Source organism: Trematomus bernacchii, unplaced genomic scaffold (assembly GCF_902827165.1).
Source record: "Trematomus bernacchii unplaced genomic scaffold, fTreBer1.1, whole genome shotgun sequence".
In the NCBI taxonomy this organism is placed as follows: domain Eukaryota; kingdom Metazoa; phylum Chordata; class Actinopteri; order Perciformes; family Nototheniidae; genus Trematomus; species Trematomus bernacchii.
Genome location: NW_022987648.1, coordinates 9548742 through 9573120, shown reverse-complemented (window position 1 = coordinate 9573120; position 24379 = coordinate 9548742). Strand labels below are relative to the sequence as shown.

The 24379-nt window shown below is 40.7% G+C and overlaps 2 protein-coding genes across 2 annotated transcripts in view; one reads left to right on the top strand and one right to left on the bottom strand.

The window, feature by feature from the left end:
* The window catches only part of dnah7 (dynein, axonemal, heavy chain 7), a 111770-nt gene extending 101229 nt beyond the window's left edge, over positions 1-10541 (top strand). Inside the window, 3 exon segments of the mRNA XM_034134577.1 lie at positions 3958-4135; positions 5531-5634; positions 10162-10541. Of these exon segments, the coding sequence (XP_033990468.1) occupies positions 3958-4135; positions 5531-5634; positions 10162-10368 (489 nt within the window). The 3' untranslated portion in view covers positions 10369-10541.
* A 1377-nt stretch (positions 10542-11918) lies between these two features.
* Positions 11919-24379, bottom strand: part of slc39a10 (solute carrier family 39 member 10) — a 34465-nt gene continuing 22004 nt past the window's right edge. The window contains exons 5-11 of the mRNA XM_034134650.1: positions 23105-23280; positions 21164-21328; positions 20957-21065; positions 18946-19254; positions 17922-18002; positions 14820-15010; positions 11919-14715 (exon numbers count right to left, since the gene is read on the bottom strand). Of these exons, the coding sequence (XP_033990541.1) occupies positions 14563-14715; positions 14820-15010; positions 17922-18002; positions 18946-19254; positions 20957-21065; positions 21164-21328; positions 23105-23280 (1184 nt within the window). The 3' untranslated portion in view covers positions 11919-14562. The remainder of the gene's footprint in view (positions 14716-14819; positions 15011-17921; positions 18003-18945; positions 19255-20956; positions 21066-21163; positions 21329-23104; positions 23281-24379) is intronic.

Sequence of the window (24379 nt, the reverse complement as noted above, 5' to 3'; positions counted from 1 at the left end):
AAACAACAACTGGTATAGTATGTAGAAAAGAAGAAAAAAAAACGACATACTATGTCGTAAATATGAAAAAAGAAACGACTAGGCTGTTTTTTTTGTATGTTCAAAAATGGAAAAAAACGACATAGTATAGTGTGTCGGAAATATCACAAGAAATGACATACTATATTTAGGGGAAAAAACGACATAGTATTAGTATGTCGAAAAAAACTGCATATGTCGTAAATATGAAAAAAAAAACGACATTGTCACATGTTGAAAAAGGAAAAAAAACGATATAGTATAGTTTGTCGAAAATATGCATAAAACAGCCTAGTATAATATATTAAAGGTCCCATGTCATGGCCATTTCTACTGATCATAATTCCATTGTTGAGGTCTACTAGAATAGATTTATATTGTGCAATTTTTCAAACTCACATTGGTTTCTCATACAGCATCTCTGTATAGTATGTGTATTCACTCTCTGTCCTACACGGATTGTTGGAGCTCCTGCCCCCCCCTCCCTATGAGCCCACTGTGCTCTCATTGGTCAGCTCGCCCACTCTGTTCTGAGTCCACCACCGTTACAGCGGGACATCAGTGATTATGTGTTACAATGGCGTTTGTTAGCAACCAGAAAACGACACCAGTAATGACAAACAGATGAGAATGCTGCGTGGGGTCTGGGTGCCGTGTTGGCGGGACATTACATGGCTCGCTGCTCCGCTCGAGGAGCAGACAGTGTGAGCTGGGTTAATTTCCTGCTTGCTGCTTGGGGTCTGCGAGACAGCGAGTCATCGCGAATGGACGCGGGAAGGGGGGGATGCTGAGGGGGCTGCAGCACCCCCATCTGCGAGGCTCCACTAGCACCCGCACCCCCCAAACGCGGCGCACCTACAGTGTAAGCGCGCCACAGTTTCACCGCTGCGAGGCTCCTATAGCACCCCCCCCCCCCCCCCCCCCCCCCCAGCGCGTCACAGTTTCGCCGCTGAGAGAGTGTGTGTGTGTGAGGAGCTCCACGAATACCCAATGGGTCCATTTGGGTATGGTCACGTCACTGTACCCAGGAAGAAAAAGATAAATCTCCAACTAGGCGTTCTGGGGCAGCATAGACAGGTATTTTCTGTGTTAGAGTTTTACTCGCTACAGGGTGTACTTTGAGGGTTTGTGACTTTGCAGACCGTTTACATCAGGGGTGTATACGGCCCGCGAGACCATTTGGTACGGCCCTCGAGGTAATTTATAAACACACGCAAAAAAGAAAAAAATTAAAGAAATCTAGACCGCAAAAAAATTAAACAAGCGAGTGCCTGTTTTTCCTGGCCACGGTCAGGGTCCTTGAACACAACACGAGCATAACGTGTCATCACGTGGTATATGTCTCGTCTAACCCCTAGATTCCACCGGGTCCGTCTGCGTCGCGTTACGTCTGCGTCGCGTTACGTCTGCGTCGCGTTACGGCTGCGCCGCGGCGTTCGCAAAGATCGCGGCCACTCTAGTCAATGGGTGCTATTCCACCAGACTATATTATATATAGAATAATTATGATGATGAATGCATTTTTTTACCACTAAAATACAGCAACACATCTTTGATTCATGTCGTTTATAACTGGAATATTACAGTTATTATTAACTTTGTCTGTACAAAGTAGCCTGTCCAGGAAATATGCCCAAATCAACAAAAACTGCGAGCCGGCAGGCAAGACGCTCCGCTTACGCGCCCGGTAGGGTATGACGCCGGAGGAGGCCGGACCAAAACCCGGTAGAATCGAGGGGTGAAAGGGGTGCAGTTCTGACGGAGTGCACCAGATTGATGGTTTTAACTTCAACATTTAAAAAAGAAATCTTGCCCCCGGACCCCCCTAGAGGAGGTTAGGTCCCCCCCCCACTTAAACCATGTCCACATGGATAGGAAACTAAATACATTTGCAGACATCTTGTGTCCATATCTTTCTGTTTTGGTGGTCATGCAACCGTGCACGTGCATGCATGCGCGAGTCATGGTAAGATATCTGGATTAAGAGGTTGCTTTTTCTTTGCACAGCATGAAAGAAAGGCGAAATGAATGGGCTGTGATTTTAGTATTTTTAAGCAGAGGTCAATAATTTGTACGGCCCTCGGAGGATGTTGAAAAAATTGAAATGGCCCTTGAGAGGAAAAAGGTTCCCCACCCCTGGTTTGCATAAAAACCTTCATAACACACAAGGGGACGGGTAATAACCGGAAAAGCATGACATGGGACCTTTAAGCATTTCAGAAAAAACGGCGTATGTTGAAAATGTGCTAAAAACTGCATAATAATCTCGTAAGTGCAGTATAGTAAGTTTAAAAACAAACAAGAAAGTCATGGTACATTAGGTCTAAAATATTTCATAGTAAACCATGTTGAAAATAAGTTGTAGATAAAACTTCACTAAATCATTTTTTTTTTTTTTAAACAAAGTTGGTTTAGAGAAAAAACGACTTATCCTCGGAGAAAAGTCCTTCTTTGCTCTTTACTTATTTTAATAAACACACACTTTTCAGTATTGATAAAGGTCATGCTTCTACAGCTTAACCTTTCTAGAGCCAACATTGATTTGTCTGAGCAAAGTCATATTTTATCAGCATTTGGCTGGTGGCTAGGGCTAATGTCTCACATTGGTTACAATAGCTACTATACCGATGCAAGGATACCTAACTTAAAATGACTTGGTTAGGATTTGGGCTACCACACGCCTCTAAAACGTTTTATTGAATGTACTGTACAATGCTGCGTCTCAATATGAAGCTTTTTTCTAAGCCATGTCATATACTGTGAAAGCTCGCACATTGTGTGAATTTCAAATGGTTAGCGTTTTCTCAAATTGCACACAGCTGCTGAGCTCATACACAGCATTTGTATGCACTTATGCTATCAAAATAGCAACCGTGAGTACAGAAGTATGCGAATTGAGACACAGCACAAGTCTCTGAAACAATAATTGGCCTCTCAGGGCTAGTATCACATGAAAAGTTGCATACTGGACCCTCTATAGTGAACTGAAGCCCTGCCTTTTTAAGCCTTAAGCTGTGTCACACATGAGTTACACAAGACCATTCCATTACTTGTGTATACACAGGAGCGAGGGGGATTCAGTAATCCTTTTCGCTCATGGGCACGGTTGGTACAAGAAACACTTGCAGACACATGACATAACCATGTGAGTCTGCAAAGTGAACTTCTTCATCAGTCAGTTCTCATGCTTCCCTTTCTGTCTTCACAGGAGAAAAACAGTTTCACTCCTGATACTTGCTCAATGGAGTGAAAGATGTTTTGTGTGTGTGTCTGTGTGAGTGTGTGTGAACAGAGATGTCCACCCATGACTCCCCACAGGGGGAAATTTCAAGTCACGGGTTTCTTATCTAAGGCAGCATGCTTTACGAACAGAATACCTTTACTTTTTTTAGGAATATGTCTGTTTGCTGTTTTGAAGAGAGTTGAGAAGGACAAAAACATCAGTTTCCTCCAAGTGTATTCAGGAAACAAAGCCTAGAAGTATACATATTACACAGGTTCATTGTTGCTTTCGTGAACTTCATGATAAATGTTACATAACTAACCCCAAACTTAAAAACGGGGATCTAGACAATACTTTCTGACTAAGAACCTGTAGAACTAAACACATTTCCATCTCTTACATCTGTGTGTTTAGAGCTCATTATCAAATGTGAGCATGCTAACACACTAAACTAAACTGGCAAACCCGATAAACATTATACCTGTTTGTTCGCATGCCCCAATGTGCACTGACTCTCAATGGATAGTCTTTTATAGTTTAACCTTAACCTTAAACTCAAAACTTAAAGCAAAAATTGTGACCCAAACCGTAGCAAAATTCAACCATCTGAAATCCTCTGAAAGCCGATAGGTCCTCTGTACTCTGGTTGATTTTGGTTATACATATCCTTCTATTTAATTTCCCCCTCTCCTCTTTCTTCTCTGCTGTGTTTTCAGGACTGGTATGACCACGGCACCCCAGCTGTTTTCTGGGTATCAGGATTCTTTTTCACCCAGGCCTTCCTCACAGGCAGCCAGCAGAACTATGCCAGGAAACACACCGTCCCTATCGACTTACTCGGCTTTGACTTTGAAGTCCTGGACGACCACCAATACAAACGGCCCCCAGAGGATGGTAGGATAATAAGAGGGGGAACATTGGTGGATAGAACATAGTTTAAAAGCAAAGCAGGATATTAGGAGCTTTTGATAGGGTTACATGTCTCTGTTCTACAAACCATCTCTTAGTTTATTGAAGGTAGAGAGAACAAACCAGAAATATAGAGAGCATCTGATGAGGGAATGATAGAACATAAAATCCAGCGCTTTGAGCACCTGGAAAAGCGCTCTAATAAATGCATTATTATTATTATTATTATTATTATTATTATTATTATTATTATTATTATTATTATCATATTAAAAAATGCACAAGGGAAGGAAAAGCGGAACATAACATGTTTTGGCTGGGAAGAAAAAACCACAACAAACAGATGAAAACTGAGTGTAAATAATTAGACACAGCTTCTTTACAATAAAAAAAAGAATACTTAACAGTATGAAATACCATAGATACTAAATAATTAATAATATAAAACAAAACCAATATCATTTATATGCTAAATAATATGGGTAAAATAATAACAATATGAATCGCATAAAAATAGTATAGTTTTAAAATCCTGAATATTCTAAATTCTGAAAAGTAAGTTATACAATTATTTTAAAGTTATACAGCACATCTGACAATTAAACTGAGCAAAATTCGAATTATTGACAAGAAAACCCTCAAATTATTCCTTAAACCAGTATATAAAATAAACAAATAGACTTCCCATCTTAAAATTGACAAAAATCACACAGACAACATACAATGCTGTTGTGTAGTAGCAACAACAACAGGAGGTGTGTAAACAGAAGTATGACATAAAACATTTGAAAAGACACATTTAATGAGAGGAGAAAAAAGTCATTCCTGTAATCACATAAATAAGGGAAATTGATCACTGTGTGAATATCTGGGGGAACTTTTTTAATTAGCCTCTCTATGATGAAAATCATAAAAAAATAATTCTCATAATAATAATTACAACTAAAAACAATACATGAAAGCCAAAAATAATCAGAAGGAATGCATTGGTGTAATTCATGAGCTCCTGGCTGTGCCTCCAGCTCTGCTGAGAGATTCAAAGTCAGAGTCCATAGTCAGTCCCCACCTGGGGCCCAGTCACACATACACATCCTTTACTGCCAGGCTACAAATCTAACGGTGTGTTTGTGCATTTTAGTGTCTGATACAGGCAGTTGGTTATCTCTTAATCTCACATGTATCTCCCCACCATACTAATAGCAGAGCTCACATGCTTTTTTCCTTATTATAAAGCTTTACAGTTGCTTGCCAACATTTTCCTTCACGACTAGAGGTTGTGGAAAGTTACTAGGAGGTAGACGATTATATTAATATCTCAGTAACACTAACCTTCCTTGTTCCTCTGAATGATCTCTTTGTGTTTGTGTGTGTGACCCTCAGGTGTGTACATCAGAGGTCTGTTTCTGGATGGTGCCCGCTGGGACAGGAAGGCCCGACTCCTCGCTGAGTCCTACCCCAAAGTGCTGCACGACCCCATGCCTGTGGTGAGTGAGAAGCACAGAGATATAGATATAGAGCAGAGTTTTAGAATCTTCACACATGCTATTGCTACTTCATTTATTTAACCTGACTTTGTGTGCATGTTTGACAACGTCCTTTTTTTCTTGTTGTTTTGCCATAATAACTCTGTAGCCTGTAATAATCTCATCAATATTGGCACAAGGGCTCCCTCGACAACATTTACATTTTTCCATTGGATTTCTGAAAATACTGAAGAGAAGAAAATATGATCTGTGGCAGACAAAAATATATGGTATTTACATGTTATGTTTAGCACTTTAATCTCCACAAATTAACACCACGTTTATATTTTTTAAGGTTAAATACAATTGGTAGAAGTAAAAAGCTGACGTTAAACGAACTTCATCACAGTCACATGACTTCACTTCAACAGCGTTTGGTAGTCTCGTTTAACCACTTGTCAACCGTCATTTATTTGACCTTTACAAGAACTATAACTGTGAGTTACGCAACATTGCATATTGGAAATTATGAATGAGACTTTTATTCCTGGAACGCTAAGCAATTGTATAAGCATCAGTTGGAACAACACCAGAGTTATTTAGATGCCTGAAGAAACCTGGGAATGAACCAGAATAAAAACAGACACATGCTTACTTTGAAAACATTTTAAATATAAATGATCAAACAATAACCACTCATGTACATTAAGTACTGTAGCTGCTCTGGAGCTTTAGAACTTATCACTTCTCATCCATGTTGGCAAAAACACTGCACAAACGAAAAGCTTTGAATAAAAAAACGCTGTAAGAAAAACGGAACGGAACCGTGGACACTAAAAAGTGATGCACACAGATGGGACAGGAACTCTTGTTGGCGGCCCAGGATTATAAATTGGCCAACATTTGTGTTTTTATTTTTGCATCGTTTTTGAAAGTGCATTGCTTTTCTCCTAATGTTAGTGTTTTTGGCGATTGTAGCACATTTGCACAGTTTGGCCACTATATAAAAGTCTAGTTTTTAGTTGTTTTTCTATTTGAGTGCGGGTTAACCTTTTTAATATTACTAATAATAATAATCAGCAACTGTTGAGCCTTTTCTTTTTTTCGCAATGAAAAAGACAAATGACGAACAAAGTAGGCAATACAACCCTGAATAATACAACTGTGGTTCAAACTGCAGCTGCAACTATGAAGCCTTAAGGTAGGATCACATGGCAGTGTACCATGAGAACAAGTACAGACAAGCAGTCAAAAGAAAAGAAATAATCCTTGTTGCATAACATTCTTACATAAAGTTTGAGGGGAGGAGGTGTATTGAATCTGCCCCTGTGGATATCTCGGGGCGAAAACGTTTTTTTTCTGTTCACGTGTCAAATTATGAAAATGGGGCATCATTTTCAGGCTGTTAAAAAAATCTGAGACTAATATTGTGAGTCTCGGAGGAGAAAGTGAACAACAAGCTCCATCCTGTAGCTGTTTCTCTACCCAGGAGGATGTTAGCAGCTCCTTGTTCTCTGGACGCCATACTTCTGTTTTTTTTACATTGTGCCCGCAGGAAGCCTCGCTCTCTCATCCTTTTATTCATTACCAGAGCTTGATATTGAATATGAAAGCAGACTGACAGGGTGATGGAACAGAGTGCCAGTGGCAGAGAGCTGATCAAGTTTTCCCCTCTTTTTTCATTCCCCCTCTGTTCTTCACAAAGCATTCAGGGATTATGAATAATGCACAAGACCGACTTTTTGAATATTCAGACATTTCGGGGCAAGTTATTAACAGAATCAGTTTTTTGACAAGAGCGGAACTTAATTAAAAATGTGTTTATTATTATGTGGGGTGGAAGAGCACAACAGAGGCTGGCTTTGAAATGCAAATCTGCACAGAAGCGCCCGTTATGGAACCAGATGAGGACTTTTCTGGCTGCAACTCAACAAACTGTTTCGGGTTTTGTTTTGTTTTTAAAGATGTTTTTATGAGTGGCCCAGTTTATCATTTTTGCATAACCAAGACTTCTTAATAGCCCAAGGGGAACTCTTCCTTGTTAATACTATTGTTTTATAAGTTTACTTCCCCAAAGTTTCAATTTGTAAGATAATGTTTGGATAACAGATATAGATACAGATAAGTTCCTACTGTGTTTCATGCCCTAGTGGGGAAAAAAGTACTTCGATTTTGTACTTAAGTAAAAGTAAAAAGAAATAAGTTGCTCCAATTTATTGAACTTATTGAAGAAATATCTAAGTATTGGCAAAAGTAAAAGTACTTGTTTTGCGTATTAGCCCATTTCAGAATCATATATATCAAATAACTGCATTGTTATTATTGATACATTAACCAGCTCATCACAGCTGGTAAAGGTGGAGCTACATTTAAAGGGGCCCTATTATGGACTGCGGTAGATGAACTCTGGGATTTTAGCCTTTGCAGACCATTTACATGCACAAAAACCTACAGTGGAGGAAATAAGTATTTGATCCGTTGCAGATTTTACAAGTTTGCCCACTTACAAAGAAATTAACAGTCTATAATTTTAATGGTAGTTTAATTTGACTAATGAGAGAAAGAATGTCAAAAAGAAATTCCAGAAATTGGCATTATATAAAAGATAAAAATAGATTTGCATTTAACTGTGGGAAATAAGTATTTGATCCCCTTGCAAAACATGTCTTAGTGCTTGGTGGAGAAACCCTTGTTGGACAGACAGACGTCAGGCGCTTCTTGTAGTTGGTCTCCAGGTTTGTGAACATCTCAGGAAGGATTCTGGTCTACTCCTCTCTGAAGACCCTCTCCAAACCCTGAAGGTTTTGAGGCTGATGCTTGGCATCTCGAAGATTCAGCTCCCTCCACAGATTTTCTATGGGATTAAGGTCCGGAGACTGGCTAGGCCCCTCCATCACCTAAGTGTGCTTCTTCTTTAGTCACTCCTTTGTTGCATTGGCCATATGTTTATTTTCCTGCTGGAAGACCCGTCCATGACCCATTTTCAGTGTCCTGGCTGAGGGAAGGAGGCTATTGGCCAAGATTGTATGGTACACAGCCCTGTACATCCTCTCCTCGATGCAGGGAACTGGTCCTGTCCCCCCTGAGAAACACCCCCAAAGCATAATGTTTCCACCTCCATGCTTGACGGTGGGGATGGTGTTCTGGAGGTTACAGTCAGCATCTCTCTTCCTCCAAACACGGCGGGTCGAGTTGATGCCAAAGATCAGGATTTTGGTCTCATCTGACCACATCACCTTCTCCCAAGCCTTCTCTGAATCCTTCAGATGTTCCATTGTCAAATTTCAGACGGTTCGATCACGTTCTTCTTGAGCAGGGGGGCCTTCAGGCGCTGCAGGATTTGATCCATTATGGTGTAGTGTGTTACCAATAGTTTTCTTGGTAACTGTGGTCCCAGCTGCCTTGAGATCATTAACAAGTTCCTCCCTCCTGGCTGATATCTCACTTTTCTCATGATCACCAATACCCCGCAGGGGGAGATGTTGTGTGGAGCCCCAGACACAACATCTCAATTGACGCAATTGATGGTCACGTTGTGTTTCTTCTATTTCCGAATAATTGCACCAACAGTTGTCTCGTTCTCACCAAGCTGCTTTCTGATGGTCTTGTAGTCATTTCCAGCCTTGTGCCTCTACAGTCTTCTCTCTGAGGTCCTTAGACAGCTCTTTAGTCTTGCCCATGGTGGAGAGGTTGGAATCTGATTGATTGATTCTGTGGACAGGTGTCTTTTATACAGGTTGCAAGTTGATATTAGGAGTACTTTCTTAAAGGAAGAGGACTTATGTAACCGGTTTGTGGGAGCCAGAATCCTTGTTTGTTGCAAGGGGATCAAATACTTATTTCCCACAGTTAAATGCAAATCAATTTTTATCTTTTATATAATGTCAATTTCTGGATTTTATTTTTATATTCTTACTTTCACTGTTAAAATAAACCTACCATTAAAAGTATAGATTGTTCATTTCTTTGTAAGTGGGCAAACTTACAAAATCTGCAAGGGATCAAATACTTATTTCCTCGACTGTATATAACACACTACAGCAAAGGGAAAACCCCAAAGAAAAATAATAGGGTCCCTTTAATTACTTTGTATACTGCTGCTAAATATTTTATCTCATAATTACACTATCAATATTTATTCAATATTTGATTTATATTTTTTATTGGCTCAATCTGTAAAGTAACTCAAGCTGTCAGATACATGTAGTGAAGGAAAAAAATGACAATATTGGCTTCTAAAAAGTAGTAGGCAGAGAGTAAATTTACAAGAATTAAACTTAATTACAATACTTTAGTACATGTACTTCACTACATCATTATAAGTCTGTCTATAATCCTGATTGTTAAATGTGTTGTTCGTCAGCAGACGCATAGAGAATTTCATTTGCCAGTTTAATTAAACCCCCAGTCAAAAGTGTTTAATGTAATCCAGACCCTAAAGGACAGTGCTCAACTTGTGAATGGAAGTAGATGTGGCAGCCACATCTTACATTTTAAAGTCACCTCATTTGACCCCCGTCTGTCTCCTCGATCGTCTCTCTCCGTCAGATGTGGCTGAAGCCCCTCAAACGTCAGGACATCCCCCAGAGGATGTGCTACGTGTTGCCCGTCTACAAGACCAGCGAGCGGCGCGGCACCCTGTCCACCACCGGACACTCCACCAACTACGTCATCGCCATGACGCTCAACACCAACGTAGCGGCTGAACACTGGATCCGACGAGGCGTAGCGCTGCTCTGCCAGCTCAACTCCTAGGCTCAGTTTGTCTCACACACATGCACTGACAGCTCATCAAATAAGATTGAAAAGTGTCTATTTTACACAGCAAGTATAGTTTGTACTGTTCTCAAACAGAAGCACTAGTTCCTATCTTTATTGTCTTGTTCGAGAATGTATTAACAAAAAGGTAGTGTCAAAGTTAACCTTAAGATCCCCTCCAATAAAAAATATTTAAAAAATCTTTATGTACCATAATATTTCTCACCTTAACTATCCTGACGTATGAGTGCAAAGTTTGTCACTAGATTGCTGTTTTTAACATTCCTCCACTGAAGGGGTACAGTATGTGCCTTTGCTTCTAAAAAATAGATACTGAGTATGTTCCAAACAGCCATTCAGTACATTTCTACCAACAAATCCACAACCATTACAATGTCATTCAATGTGTCCGGTTACAAGATAACAAGCTCACAAACAGCATGATCAAGACAAAGATGCTAACTTCACTTACCGTTCTGAAACATCAGCTTGTCACAGATTTTGGTGCACGGAAGACTTTTCTTTTTATATAGGAAAACCATGTTAAACAAAACATCAATTACAGCTGGGCCTTTTTTACATACTTTTAAATTGATCCTCACTGCAGAAAATCAGCTAATTTTAATTAATAACTTTACTAAATGCCTCGCACTCCGTTCAAGATAACAAAAAAGAGTATGTGTTGTCTTCTAGCTAGCCAAAAAACAGTAACGTACCAATTCTGTGATACTTGCTATGAAACCCGTTTTTTGTTACAAGATATACAAAATTGTCCTTGATTTATGCCGTTTTTTTAGTTATCAAAACATTTCCCAGTGGTATTAAAGAAGTCTGAAATCTAACTTGCTTTAAGCTGTAGGGACCCGATTTGTTTCGAGGGGGACGTTGAGTATGAAAGTGAATTGTAATAGACTGGATTTATAAAGTTATTTTCCAGTCTTTGCTCAAAGTGATTTTACATATAAAAGTTTGCCTTCACTCATTCACACATTCATACAGAGGCAGAGGCTGCCATATAAGGAGCCATCTGCTCGGGGAGACAAACAATTACGCATTGTCGGCCATTGAGAGCAATATAGCATTAGGTATCTTTCCCAAGGACACATCAACATGTTAACTGCAAGGGTTGGGGATCAAACCACCAAACTACTGATTGGAGGTCTACCATCTACCTCCTGAGCCACAGCAACCAAGTGTTGCGATGGTTCAGTTGATTGTAGATAATCTTGATAAGCTAGCACTTAGCATGTTAGCATATTTACATACAAAACAACAGTAATGCAGCCATTATAAAACTAATATTTCAACATGATGCTCTTCGTTTTAGACAACTTAGACAATCTATGTATGCATAGTTTCCTGAGCATGCATGTTTATTAAAGAATGAGCCTGGCTTAACCCGTTGATCTGGGATGTAGACTGACACATGAAATAAATGAGGAATAGAGCAGCGTGACGCAGAAAAGATACTGATAGATGTGTTAAGCTGTCACGGTTTTGCAGCTACACAACAGTTGTCTCTGTAACATTATGCCAGAAGCATCAGAGACCTTTTCAAGGTTTATTTTCTTTCGTACAGTGGAGAATGCACAGACAAGGCGAACAGTAAGGATGTCACACTTTGCATTTTATATCCAGCTTACTGAACAGACATACATACAACAAAGCAAAAGTGAGAACAAATCATGGACCTTCATTTTACAGACAATTCTTTGCTCGATGAGTACAGGAGAAACTTCTTTGGGGCATAGTGTGTTAAGTGTCATGGACCCTTATCACACACACACTTGTCAGTACCATTTAATTACACAAGAAATTCAAGACCTCGTAGAGAAATAATGGAAATAAAAAGTACACTTAGTCTTTAAAAAAATACAAAAATGTTTATCGTAGGAAACTGAAAAAATTCAAATAATCTTATTTTAATGCAGAACATGGTGTAAGAATAGTTGGAAATATTAAAATGACTGTAAACAGAAGTGTAGATAAATTAGATTATCTCAGGCCTATTACACTACGCCCCAAAGAGTTCCACATGAACATCAGACACAGTTCATTTAAAAAGTAACAAAGGTTGTCAATAGTTTAACTTTGCAGTAGAAAATAATGAAAACAAATTTACACTCAACACAATGTCTGTACCGTTTCTCTCATGCTTCATGCATGGTTCAGTCGGATCGATAACACAGGTTCGATGTGACCAACAATGATTTACAGCCAGTTGACACATACGATGATGGATGTCACACAGTGACAGGATAAATGAAAACACACACAGAATCTGTGTGATCCAGCAACTGAAGCTAGGCGAGCTAGCATGTTAGCTGTGGGACAGCCAATGGAATGTAGGGGGAGGGGTGTCAAGCACCAGCCACTGAAAAACCACACGGGTCAGGTTTGGCACAGTCATCTGAGTGACTATAACATACACCCTGGGGTACAAACGCAAGGAATGCTTGTAAAAAAAAAAGAAAAAAAAAGTTAAATAATAAAAATAATTATCTGTATCAATGGTTTGATCCATTACAAGTGCAGGGGAAGCTGACACAAGCTAAATTGTTCCTCTTTTGATTGGTCTGTTGTAGATTGTCAGGAATTGATTCCTTGTACCTTCAAAACTATTATTGAGCAGCAACAAACATGTGCTTTCTTACTACTGATGTTATAAAGACTTCATGTGTTTACAGTACATAAAAACCATCTGCATTGGTGTGACATTTCAACCTACCTACTGTAAATAAAGGTCCACTGCTGGGTGGTCTGATTGAACGAAGCACCCTTTAGGAACTCATAGAGGCACCCTAAATAAATCTAGCTAACTACAACACCTTTAGGTGAAGAGAGGAAGAGCTAGCTTTTTCAGAATTCACATTTTGAAACTGCCGATTCTTATAAAGAAAGATAAAAAATGTAATGAGGATACATCTCTGACTATAGATTGTCAAACCCTTCAAAAAGTCAGACATTCTACTTTCTAACCAAAAGTCTTAAATGCTAGTTTGTAAAGGCATTGGCAGCTGTGTTAGCAAACACTATGAACTACAAAAGTTTTAATGATCCCAAAACAATCTAATTGGCAATAAGACATAAATGGGAAAAAAAGTTGCAGCAAAAAAACTAACTAACACTGAGCCATTCGGAAGATCTGCCACGTAAAGTCGGGGGAATGCGTTTCGTTTTTTACACTGTAGCTTTTAGGCGTCAACACATTTTGACTATAAAGCAACATAAGCCAAAGGGTTAAGGGCTGCAAAAAATAATTATTTTCAATCTTATTTTCTAGGCTAATCGATTAATCGCTTGGTCAATAAAATGTCAGAAAACTATTAAAAATATCTATCCCAGCGTCTAAAAGTCAGAGTTAACGTCTTGTCTTATCAATCCAAAACAGAAAGATTGTGACTTAAGTATATGAAACTGAGAAACCTCTATACTAAAGAGGCAAAACGGCATTTTCTGACATTTGTCCGTTAAAAATTACTTAAAACGATCAACCGAATATCAAAAAGGCATGACTTAGTTTTAAACTCCTAGTCGTCTTAATTATTGCAGCTCTAAAAAGTTTTCTTCCAGGTGTAGACGCAAGCTAACCTCCGTCACTGTCGCTGCTCCAGTGGCCAGGGCTTGAGAGATGTATGACACACAGCGTGATGACATCACAAGCTGATGATGGATGGCGGGTGGAACACGCACCGCAGATGTAGGAGGCATGGATGATGGGACACAGCACAGGGTGGATGAGAGACAACAAAGCACTAACAACAGGTGACGGTGCATAGGCGATGGGCTGCTGGGCCGTGACAGCTGCCTCTCTGCGGGTACGCGCTTTTCCCGCGCCACCAACAGCTCGTTTTTAGATGGAGGTCACTGGTTTGGAGCGGAGGAGGCCTTCTCCCGTCGCTCTTCTTTCATTGGGCCTTTTTTTTTTTTTCTCCTCTCGGGGAGCAGACAGATTGGAGCCGACAGAGGAGAGGTAATGGAGGAGCAGAGTGTAAACATCACTGGCAGAGTCATGAGATATGCATAAGCTACCGCTGCATGTTTGGAATGGAGGCACTGGCCGTGAACGAGACCCACACTGCATGCAACACTGGGCCGTTACATCGCAAACAAAGCATGTTAAGGCCATGGAGAACAATATTGATACACCCAGCTCTCACTTCCCAGCTACCCTCCCCACTAGCTCCTAGACTAAAAGCCAAAATTGAAAACGATGCGGTCTTCGAAGATGGCGATGAGCAGCATGAGGCCGAACCCGGTCAGCATGCCGAGGTTCTGCAGGACAAAGTGACCCAGCTGGCAGCGCTTGTGGTCCTCGCTGTCCCCGTGGAGCATTTCTGGCAGCTGTAGGGAGACAGAATCAGGATCAGAAATGGAATTAGCTTTGCACAACAATAGGCAGATAGAAGAATGTCAATGAAAGTGAAGCAGGACTATTTTCAACTCACCATATCCACCAGCGCCACATACAGGAACATGCCCGCGGTGACGGCAAAGATCCAGCTGGTGACGTTGTGTGTGTACTGTCCCACGGCCGTGCCGATGATCATGCCCACGTAGGCCATGAGGGCGGACAGCAGGTTGTAGAAGATGGCCTGCTTCACTGACATCCCCGCTTTCAGCAGTACCGCAAAGTCACCTGTCAGTCAGAAGACACACACTCAGTTAAACACCAGTAAAGCAAACCCCACTCCGCATCCGTAGCCCAACATGCAACAACTCAAAAATCTAAAGTTGTGTGAAGATTCTGTCGTGGTTTGCTGCGTATGAACCCCTCGGTGAATAACTTTTATTACATTACAGTGCCTTTAGCTGACCTTTGATCAAAAGAAGCTTCAGTTAGAGAATTCAACCATGAAGAAACACATTTAAAAAAGATAGAATCCTGTCATTACATTAGCAATAAATAAGTAATACTGAATTGAGTTCAAATAAGCCGAATCCTGCTAAGTACAGTAGCTGCAGTCGTAACAGGTGGATTTCAGTTTGCAGAAGAAGACGTGTCAACTTTCTGCTGTGCTGTTATCAACAGGCAGCTCCTGCAACCATTTTGGAGCCAGGAGCCAGTGTTTTTGTGGAGGGGGACCTGGGTACCACTTGGCACTTGTCATGCCTCTTTACTCTCTACTACTGCCTTTTGTGATTATTTGAAGTCGCTTAGAGCAGTTCCCCCGTACATTTGCCTCCACTATCTATCTTCCTGCAGGTCTAAAACAAACCAGGGGCCGCGGTCTAAAACAAACCAGGGGCCGCTCTTTCCAAGAAAAATGTCCTTAACTCCCGTCTTAAAATTACACATGCACGACGTAGCCTCTCTTCCCTCTTCAATCATGGCCGAATGCGGGACAAGGCCCAAGTCTCAGCGGAAACGCCCTGGATTTTTGGAGAGGGAGATGAATACTGAGAAGGGGGTGGCCTACATTTCCTGCGCCGTGTAACAAGTGGCCTCTTTTCCTGGCTAATTACCTCAATGAATATATTACCACTCTGCTCGCATCCATCAATCAAACCCATAGAAAAAAGAGGGGGAGAAGTTAAAGAGAGGCCTCTTCTTGTTACTCCGTTTCCTGCCTCCCTGCTTCCAAATCTGTTTGACGGTCAGACACGCCTGCTGCCACCTCGTCTACCGCAATTAACACACCCATCACTGCCAATTAGCCTCGCTCTGGGTGGTTAAAGAAGCTTTATAATCATCATCTTTGCCATCCAGCTGCCAGGCGGGAGACGGCTCTCGTGTTCAGGAGCATCCGAGAAGTGTGCTTGTCAAACCGCTGGGTTTGTCTGACGAGGGGCCCTACGGGGCGGAGGCAGAGTGCTGCTAAAGAGCGGGGAAGCGAATCAACAGGAAATGTGAAATAACACGAAAGGAGACTGATCTCGAAAATCTTCACATGCCGCTTGAGACGGGACTTGAGCGGCACTCGACCATCTGGAAACTGCAGCACGGCGAGTCAAAATAGAGACAAATGTGTTGGAGCTCCTCTATCCTGAAGCGGATGATTGCAGATTTTCTGGCACTAAAAACAGCTAAATGCCTAACGTCACAGATTAAAGTCAGAAGCTACAGGAAAACATCTCTTTTTTTATTCATGGATGGGTCAATTTGATGTGTATGCTATTTCACTTCTATTTCATGTCTTTTTTTTCTGAAGTGAACATCCAAAATACACATTAAGTTGTTTATTTGACTAACTTTGTCTTTTTATGACTGTAGATTTTTCCTAACTATCTGCATTAGATTACACGTGTAATACAACATAAAGTTATCTTAACTGGGAAATATTTAGTGACACTTAAAGTAATGTAGAAACCTGAAGTGGCTTGAGAACGTGACAAATGTGACAATAAAGGCATCATGTTTCTTAGTTTTAAAAAAAGATGTAAAAATCTGATATGCAGAGATGCATTCCTATCTATATTCGGAAAATTATTACAGAGGGGTTTGTTCTAATATTACTCATAGCCGGATTTATAAAGCATTTTATTCCTAGTAACATGCCAAAAATAGTTTTCATTTTAACGACTGTGAAAAACTTGTATTCCCCTTTGTTAAAACCTGACATTAAACATGACATTATCCAAGTTCAGATTTCTGTTCTAAAATGCAAATTAGCACACATAATAAGATAATGCCTTATTTGCATACTTGAACATTTCATCCCAAAAATGTAAAATGCAAATGAAACTTGTCTCTATGAAAGTAATCAGCTGGGGAATTGTTATGGTGATATGTATTTCTATTCTATTCACCTGTAGTGTCTCCTCTTAAAGCCGGCGATAGTTTAACCCAAACTTGTTTCACCTGCATCAAAACACTTTTAACATGTTCCTCTTTTCTCCCCTGACCATCACAACAGTCTAACAGGACGCGGCTAGTAAGTATTAAACACGGGGGGGAGCAGGCAGACAAACACAGGATATTTATCCTCCGCTTCACACTTTGCTGTAATTGACACTGCTCTATTCATCAGGCAAACAAACGAGGCGTGGACACTGCAACACCATGAGACGCATCATTAGTACTGATCGGTGTGAAGGGCCTGAAGGGTCTGTCTGTTTCACAGCACTCTCAACACAATCAACAAAAAAGCTTTTTTAAAAAAAAAAGCACCACTCCGAACCCTAAAGTTCAATGTTGCTGAGTCAAAGTGAATCGAATGGTTCCTCGGAGAGATCTGAATGCAGATGAAGGCCCGGCTGCTGTACAGTGTTTGAGCCTGACCGTATTGAGCCAGGCTCGTCGTTTCATCCTCACTGACAGACACGGTGACAAGCCATTTTGCCGCTGTCACACAGAATCCATTAATCGGGGGGAAAATGAAGCAAGAAGAGGGATGATATTTGAGTTTCCAGGACCGAAAGGCGTGACACTCCAGGTTAAAGTTTCAGGCCAAGTGAGAAAAGAGACGTTTTGCATGATGCAGCAATTTCTACGCTGGGTTTCATTATGTGAGCTAACTTGTTCTTTGTTCTACTTGTTGGAGAAGTGAAGGGTGCAGTGTCTAGCGTGTAATTATTTTGGACACTTTCTCTTGTTTCACGCTACTTACCGAGTTCATGAGGTAATTCGTGGCAGAAAACAGCCACTGATGTGCTGATGCCTCCCGTCAAGTTTGCACTGAATGCTGCGCCTGCACACACAAAAAGGTCAGGGAATGTTAGACGGGGGAAAATCAGGTTTTTGTTTTTCTGCTGAAAGTTGAAAAGATGGATACCGCTCGCATGTCTGTTCACTAAATGTGAAGCTTTAGCCAAATAAGTACAGCACTGAACCCGCCATAAAAACAAAAGTGTTTTACACTTCCATTTTTTTTACATATTTAACAAATGAGACATTCCTCAAGATGTTTACATTTTCAAGCAATTTATTTTATAAATAGACAGTCTTTTTGTTGTTGTCATGGTACGATAAGAAGGGTGCGACATATTTGATGTAGATATCATAAAAAAATCTCACGGTGAGTTAATTGGAGTGATTTCAATTAACGGGATAAACCTACATATCGCATGAGTGACTTAAAAAAAAGCTGTCTAGCTCTATGAAATGGTAAAGAAGATAATGAAAAAGGCTGATTTTAAAATATAGGAATCATCATGTAAGGAAGACTTTTTCTATATATACATTTTTTTCCTTAATTTAAGCTGGGGGACTTTATGATTTATAATATCCTTATTTATTTTCACATAAAACTAATTGCAGTCATACCTCTGATGCAATATAAGCAATTCCAGTTTCAAGCTTATTTTGATAAACATTGGGATAATATTGTGAATCGCAATTATTTCAGGCAAAAATAATGGAGCCATAACATGTTCATATCGTTCCACGTCTATACAGTAATTAGGGAGGCAGGATTGTTTTTAGCGAGTTAACAGAAGTTAAACCAGTACCTAGAGAATCAATTTACCATTTCTCATTGCTGAGGGGAGAACGGCATTTCATGATGCTGCTGTGATGTCAGAAATCATGAGGGGGCAACAGAATGTGACTGACAGCTTTAAGGGTATTCCAGTAAATACATTTAAACTTTGAAGTGAACCCTGCAGATGAAACACAGTAGCAGAAGTTCTCACCTATAGCCAGACCGTCACTGAAGTTATGCATGCCGTCGCCCATGATGACCATCCAGGCGATGCTGGCGATCCCGGCGTCCTTCATCTCCTGGTCCGAGTGGCAGTTCCCCCCGTGGGAGTGCCCGTGGCCGTGCGAGTGTCCGTGCTTCTTGGCCTTGCCTCCGTTCTCCTTGTTGGGGGGCGGGTGCTCCTCGCTGGATACCTTGGGTGCCAACGGGGTTTTGTTGGTGGGCGAGTCCGGTGTCTGGAGCTCTGAGAGCTGAGTGTCGTTGTGACCGTTGTCACAGGAGACGGCAGTGCCTTCAGGGTCTGGAGGAGAGAGGAGATGTTACAGTGATGGCCACACAGAAAAATACTTGTGGGCCAGATGAATGAATCAGGTCGGGTACACTGTAAATAAGTGGTGTAATAGGTTAAAATATACATTAATATTAATGTTTTAGAAATGCTGACTGAGTCAATTTGATGTATCTGTGTCAAGTGGCTGTGCCTTTTAAAGCGACTAGCTGTAATGCGGCTTTCACACCAGCGCTTTTCCCTTTCTAGCTCCGTGCTAGAGCTTTTCTGGTTCAGCTCCGGTTTCCCTTTTCAGCTCCCGCTCTGTTCACACCGCCCAGAGCTGCCGCTGCTGCGTCATGACGTCACCGTTTACATCGCTGATTTTCTCCCCAACGGCGCTCACAACAACAACGGGGGACTGCGTTGGGTCGATGATCGTGTTGCTTTTAATCATACGAAGCCAGATTAAATTAAATAACGACTTCTCCAACCTTATACTTTTCTCCAGAGTGCCGTGGTTCATTGTTTATTAATGTGTTTCAGCGGCATTTACCGACCGCTGCAGTGCTGGCTGCCCTTCCACGGGAGTTTATTCTCCCGTTAGCTCCGGGTTAGCTCACATGGCTCTAAAGTATTCACTGTCTGACTGTCACACAAGCAGCTGATACATATCCCCAGTTCCCCTTAAGTGAATGTGTGTCAGTCTGAATTGACGCTGTTTGGCATCACAACGCTGTTATGAAAGTTTCTCTGGTATAACATGGGTGATGTTAGCATAGCAACCGAAGCTAAACTGACTACTTGCTAAGCCGTTTTCTACAGGCACATTTTACCGGCGTATTTTTCATTATGATTCTACTTGTGATAGTCGGACATGACAACCTGTGCAGCCCATGTATTGATTCCATCCGATAGCTGCTATAATAACAAACAAAACGTCTGCCTGCTCTCCACAATGATCAATAACAGCGAACGGATGGTCAAAGTAAGGTACCAATAACGCGTTGGTGTGAAAGGGGCATAAGTGTTAGTCTTTTAACTCAAATGGAAGAATTAAGCGTGAACGTAGATAATGAATGATTATATCTCCCTGTAGTCACCAAAGTAAATATTGGACCTATTTTCACACATATCTTTGGAACATTTTGACACAAATGGCATTTTCCCGACAGAATAATTAGAAGAAATTAACTTTCTTGAGGTCTGATTTGTGTCTCAACACCTTTGTGAGATCTTGCAAAACGCTAACGTAAGTCAAACAGTGTCAAAATGTAAATCTAACATCACTTAGCATTACCAAAGGCTCAGCTAACTGCTGCTAAACATGAGTTATCCCACGATAGCATAGTAAAATATAAGTACATTAGATTACACCTATTTAGGAAACAGGAAGCGTTTACCCTTTGATACATTGGCCCTGATTCTAATGCACATCATCCACTTATAGAATATGTTTGATAGAAATGCACAGGTATGGGCACAAGTAAAAAAGGAACAAAATGTGGGCAAGCTGCAGGTAAGAACTACATTTTTCGGGATTAATCAGGAATGAAAATGATTAAGCTGTGTCTTTAACATCGTAATCATTATATTTTATCAACAAAATCAGCAGACAGTTTTGTTTTTTTACTGTGAAAGCCTGGTGCTGGGGGGTGTGGCTTTTCATAACTCGACCTGTGCTGGCCTCTGTTAGCGGCCCAAAAAACAATCTTTCTGTCCGAACACTTCTTACCTTCACTGAGAGGCTTCAGGTGCAGCCACTCTGCATCCGAGCGGCGATTTAATTTGTGATCTGACAACTTCCTGCCGATGGTGCCCTCCTCATTAGCCTTCTTCGTGCCCTGCGAGCAGAGCCAAGTTTAGAATCTATCTGCAGAAATGCAACACTCTTACCATACTCAAAGACGGAAGCAGCTTGTGAGAATGAAGTGTCTCTCACCTTGTGGTCTTTGTAGTGCTGAAACATGCCGATGCAGTGTTCCACGATGAAGAGGAAGTAGATGCCGGACAGCGCCGTGAGGCCCTTCCACACTCCATCAAAGTCATTCAGATAATCTCTTTCGTCGGTCGACTTGGGCTCGTCGTGGTCGTGCTGCCCCTGAGACTGTGGACGTGAAGACTTGATCAGGACATAGATTTCACACATTTCTGATGTTGAGAGGAACAACAGAATGAGCAGTGTGGGTGAGGCAGGTCTTCTAAGTCAGTCTGGAATTACCATAAGCTAGAATTCTTAAAATGTAGGAGGAAAAGTTGATCAATTTTACCCCCTTCACGCCATACGACACAAAGGTTTATGACATGATTCAGAAGAAATACAATTAATGTTTGCACATTCAACTCAAAAATAGGAATAATTCCGGTAAGTGTAAAGACAATGAAAGAGAAGTATAACATATATAAACCTGCCATTTAAAAAACACAAACATTTTACTTTTAGCTTGCCCGCTGTTTGATTAACATGCCTATCTCTTGCCTGATGAATATACATCCTTTATTTAACCAGATAAAAGTCTTTAGAGGAATCAAATCTCTTCTTCAAGTGTGACCTGTCTAAGAGGTTAATATAATCACATTAAAGTCATTAAATGTGTGTTAATAATATATCAAACAGCAAATCTGATATTTTAATTATGACATCCAGGAAGCTGTGGCGAGCCATGACATGTCATCTCAGCTGGCCTGTGATTGGCTGATTTAGTGCATGACAAGGCATTTTGTCAGCTTTGATTTATCACACTTTGCTAATTTTTTTTACCTTTTTAGTGTTTTTGGGAGTTTGATGGCCTTTTTTAATGCATGTATGATTGTACATAAGTGTATGGATGTCTTCTTAGTGTTAGTATGGGTATAAATGGATTGGTGCATGTTTGTGTACAGATAACATGTATTTCATGTTGTAAAATCACGTACACCAGGGTTTCCGCTAGGATTTTTCTTGCCGGTCAAATGTCAAAAAATAATGTATTTTTATTTATTTTTGTAGCAGAGTTTCCGTTAGCAGGTAATTACCGGACTATGGCCGGATATGCTGATGTTTAAAACTCAGTTAATGGGAGTCATTTTTATATTGCTTCAGTTTATAATCGTAACAGACCGAAAAGTTCAGATTCATTTTTCAATAAATGATGTGCTTCCACAAACAACAAACAACATAATTATTACATTCAAACAAACTACTTCTAGTAGATAAAGTACATTATTCAAAAGTTTACATTAACTTTGGATAATAACACGGGAGAAACGGATCCTCTCTTTTCCTCTCTCCCTCTTTCCTGCCAGCCCGTCAGTTTCTCATGCAGCTCGCTAAACAGTGGGCGGGGCTTCAGGTGTTCAGAGCTGCGTGTCTCCGTCAGACTCAGCAGCTGATCTGACCTCTCTCGCGTCCGGTTATACTTCACTCGCGTTTATGTCCATATTGATCAGATCCAGCTCTCCTGATCGGCCTTTATAGAGAGCACCGATCAAACTATTAAGAGTGAATATCGGCCGATAATGATCGGCGGCCAATCGATCGGAGCATCCCTAATTATTACCGGACATTACCGGTTTTTAATACATTTTACCAGCTAAAAACCGGTAATTACCGGCTAACGGAAACCCTGATGTAGACGTGAATTTTAACTTTTTTTTTTAAACAAATTTGTATTCATGTTGATAAGGCTTCTATTCATCGGTTTACTCTGAGCATAAATGATAATCAAGTCAACTTAAAATAGTTATTCTAAATGTATTTAAATCACCTGTCACTGTGGGTTTGCCCCTTAACGTGCTGAGAAGGTTAAAACACCAATCTCATAAACTAAAAAGCTACGGCTGCTGCCGTACAAAAAGTGATTTAACCCTTTGAACACAGGGTGTTCTGTCCGTCTGAACTCACGTGAGGCAGCAGGTGGAGCAGAGCGTCTCCACTCAGTGTTCCCACGGCCAGCGCCACCAGGAAGGTGAGCAGGAACTTGAAGCAGGACTGTTTGAGGATGGGAACGAGCACCACGCCCAGCAGAGACAGCAGGCTGATGATGGTGATGGAGACGAACCCCCACAGCCACACCCACACTGCGGAGAGACAGGGAGACGGATGTAAGACAGGTATATTCACTCTACAGAGCATGAGTAACAAGCACGGCCACACCCTATGTTTTGCAAATGTATTTTATTGTGAAAGTCCATAAAAAGAACTCTATCAGCCACAGCATCACCCTCATTTAACGGCTGGCTTAAGATATTTTTCTACCCCTCCTGTTCCCGTGTGAAGGAAAGCATCCTCCAGAGAATCTCAATCCCTGTGTCCTTGTGATGACACATGATGCCTGAAGCCAGAAACGTGAAGTGACATTTCAGCAGAATTCCACTCTCCTCATTTGTTATATTCAAGGCCGCAGACGTAGGGCAAGAGAGAGAAAAAAATGAGAAAGGTACACTATCATTTAAACTGTCAGTCCGTCTGTCAGAGAGAAAACTTCTTGATTCCTTCGTCACAGAGGACAAAATGTTTAATGTCGCATGAACTTCAATGTCACGCCAAAGCCGATGGGTCCCTGACTGCAGACGTTCAGCTATAGGACGAGTATTGACTGGAACACAGGGAGCATATAATGCACATCTTACAGACCAGTGAGGCCTTTCAGGACAGCAAACTGGAGCAATAGTCTGAAAGTTAGTCATTTACCAAGGTTAGATTGTTGTAATTGGCTTGACGGCAACAAATATGGCCTTGAGCACAATGTGTTGGTAGAGAAAAACAAGCTGTGAATTTTAGAAATGATAACATCTATGTTTCTTGGATAGATAGTCACTTTAGAAAGAGTTATTGTATGATCATATGACACGAGAACAACCCTGCTCCCTACAACTGTAATATAATTTGACTAGTATATAAAAAAAACGTTTTAAACATTGAATTCAAGGATATTTAAGGCCAAAAGCAGAAGAAAAAAAAGGTGCACAGTATTCAAAATGTATTTAGAATTCTTTGGTAATTTTTGTCGTTTTAAAGGTTAAATACACATATGAAAAACGTATTTCTTCAATTTCTCCCATTCAAAAAGTTAAAAAAAGTTAATTAAATATTCCCTAAAAAGGCAATAATACATGTGATGATGGTCACATGAGTGATTGTGTAGATCAAACCCCATATAAGCATTTTTCTTTTTCA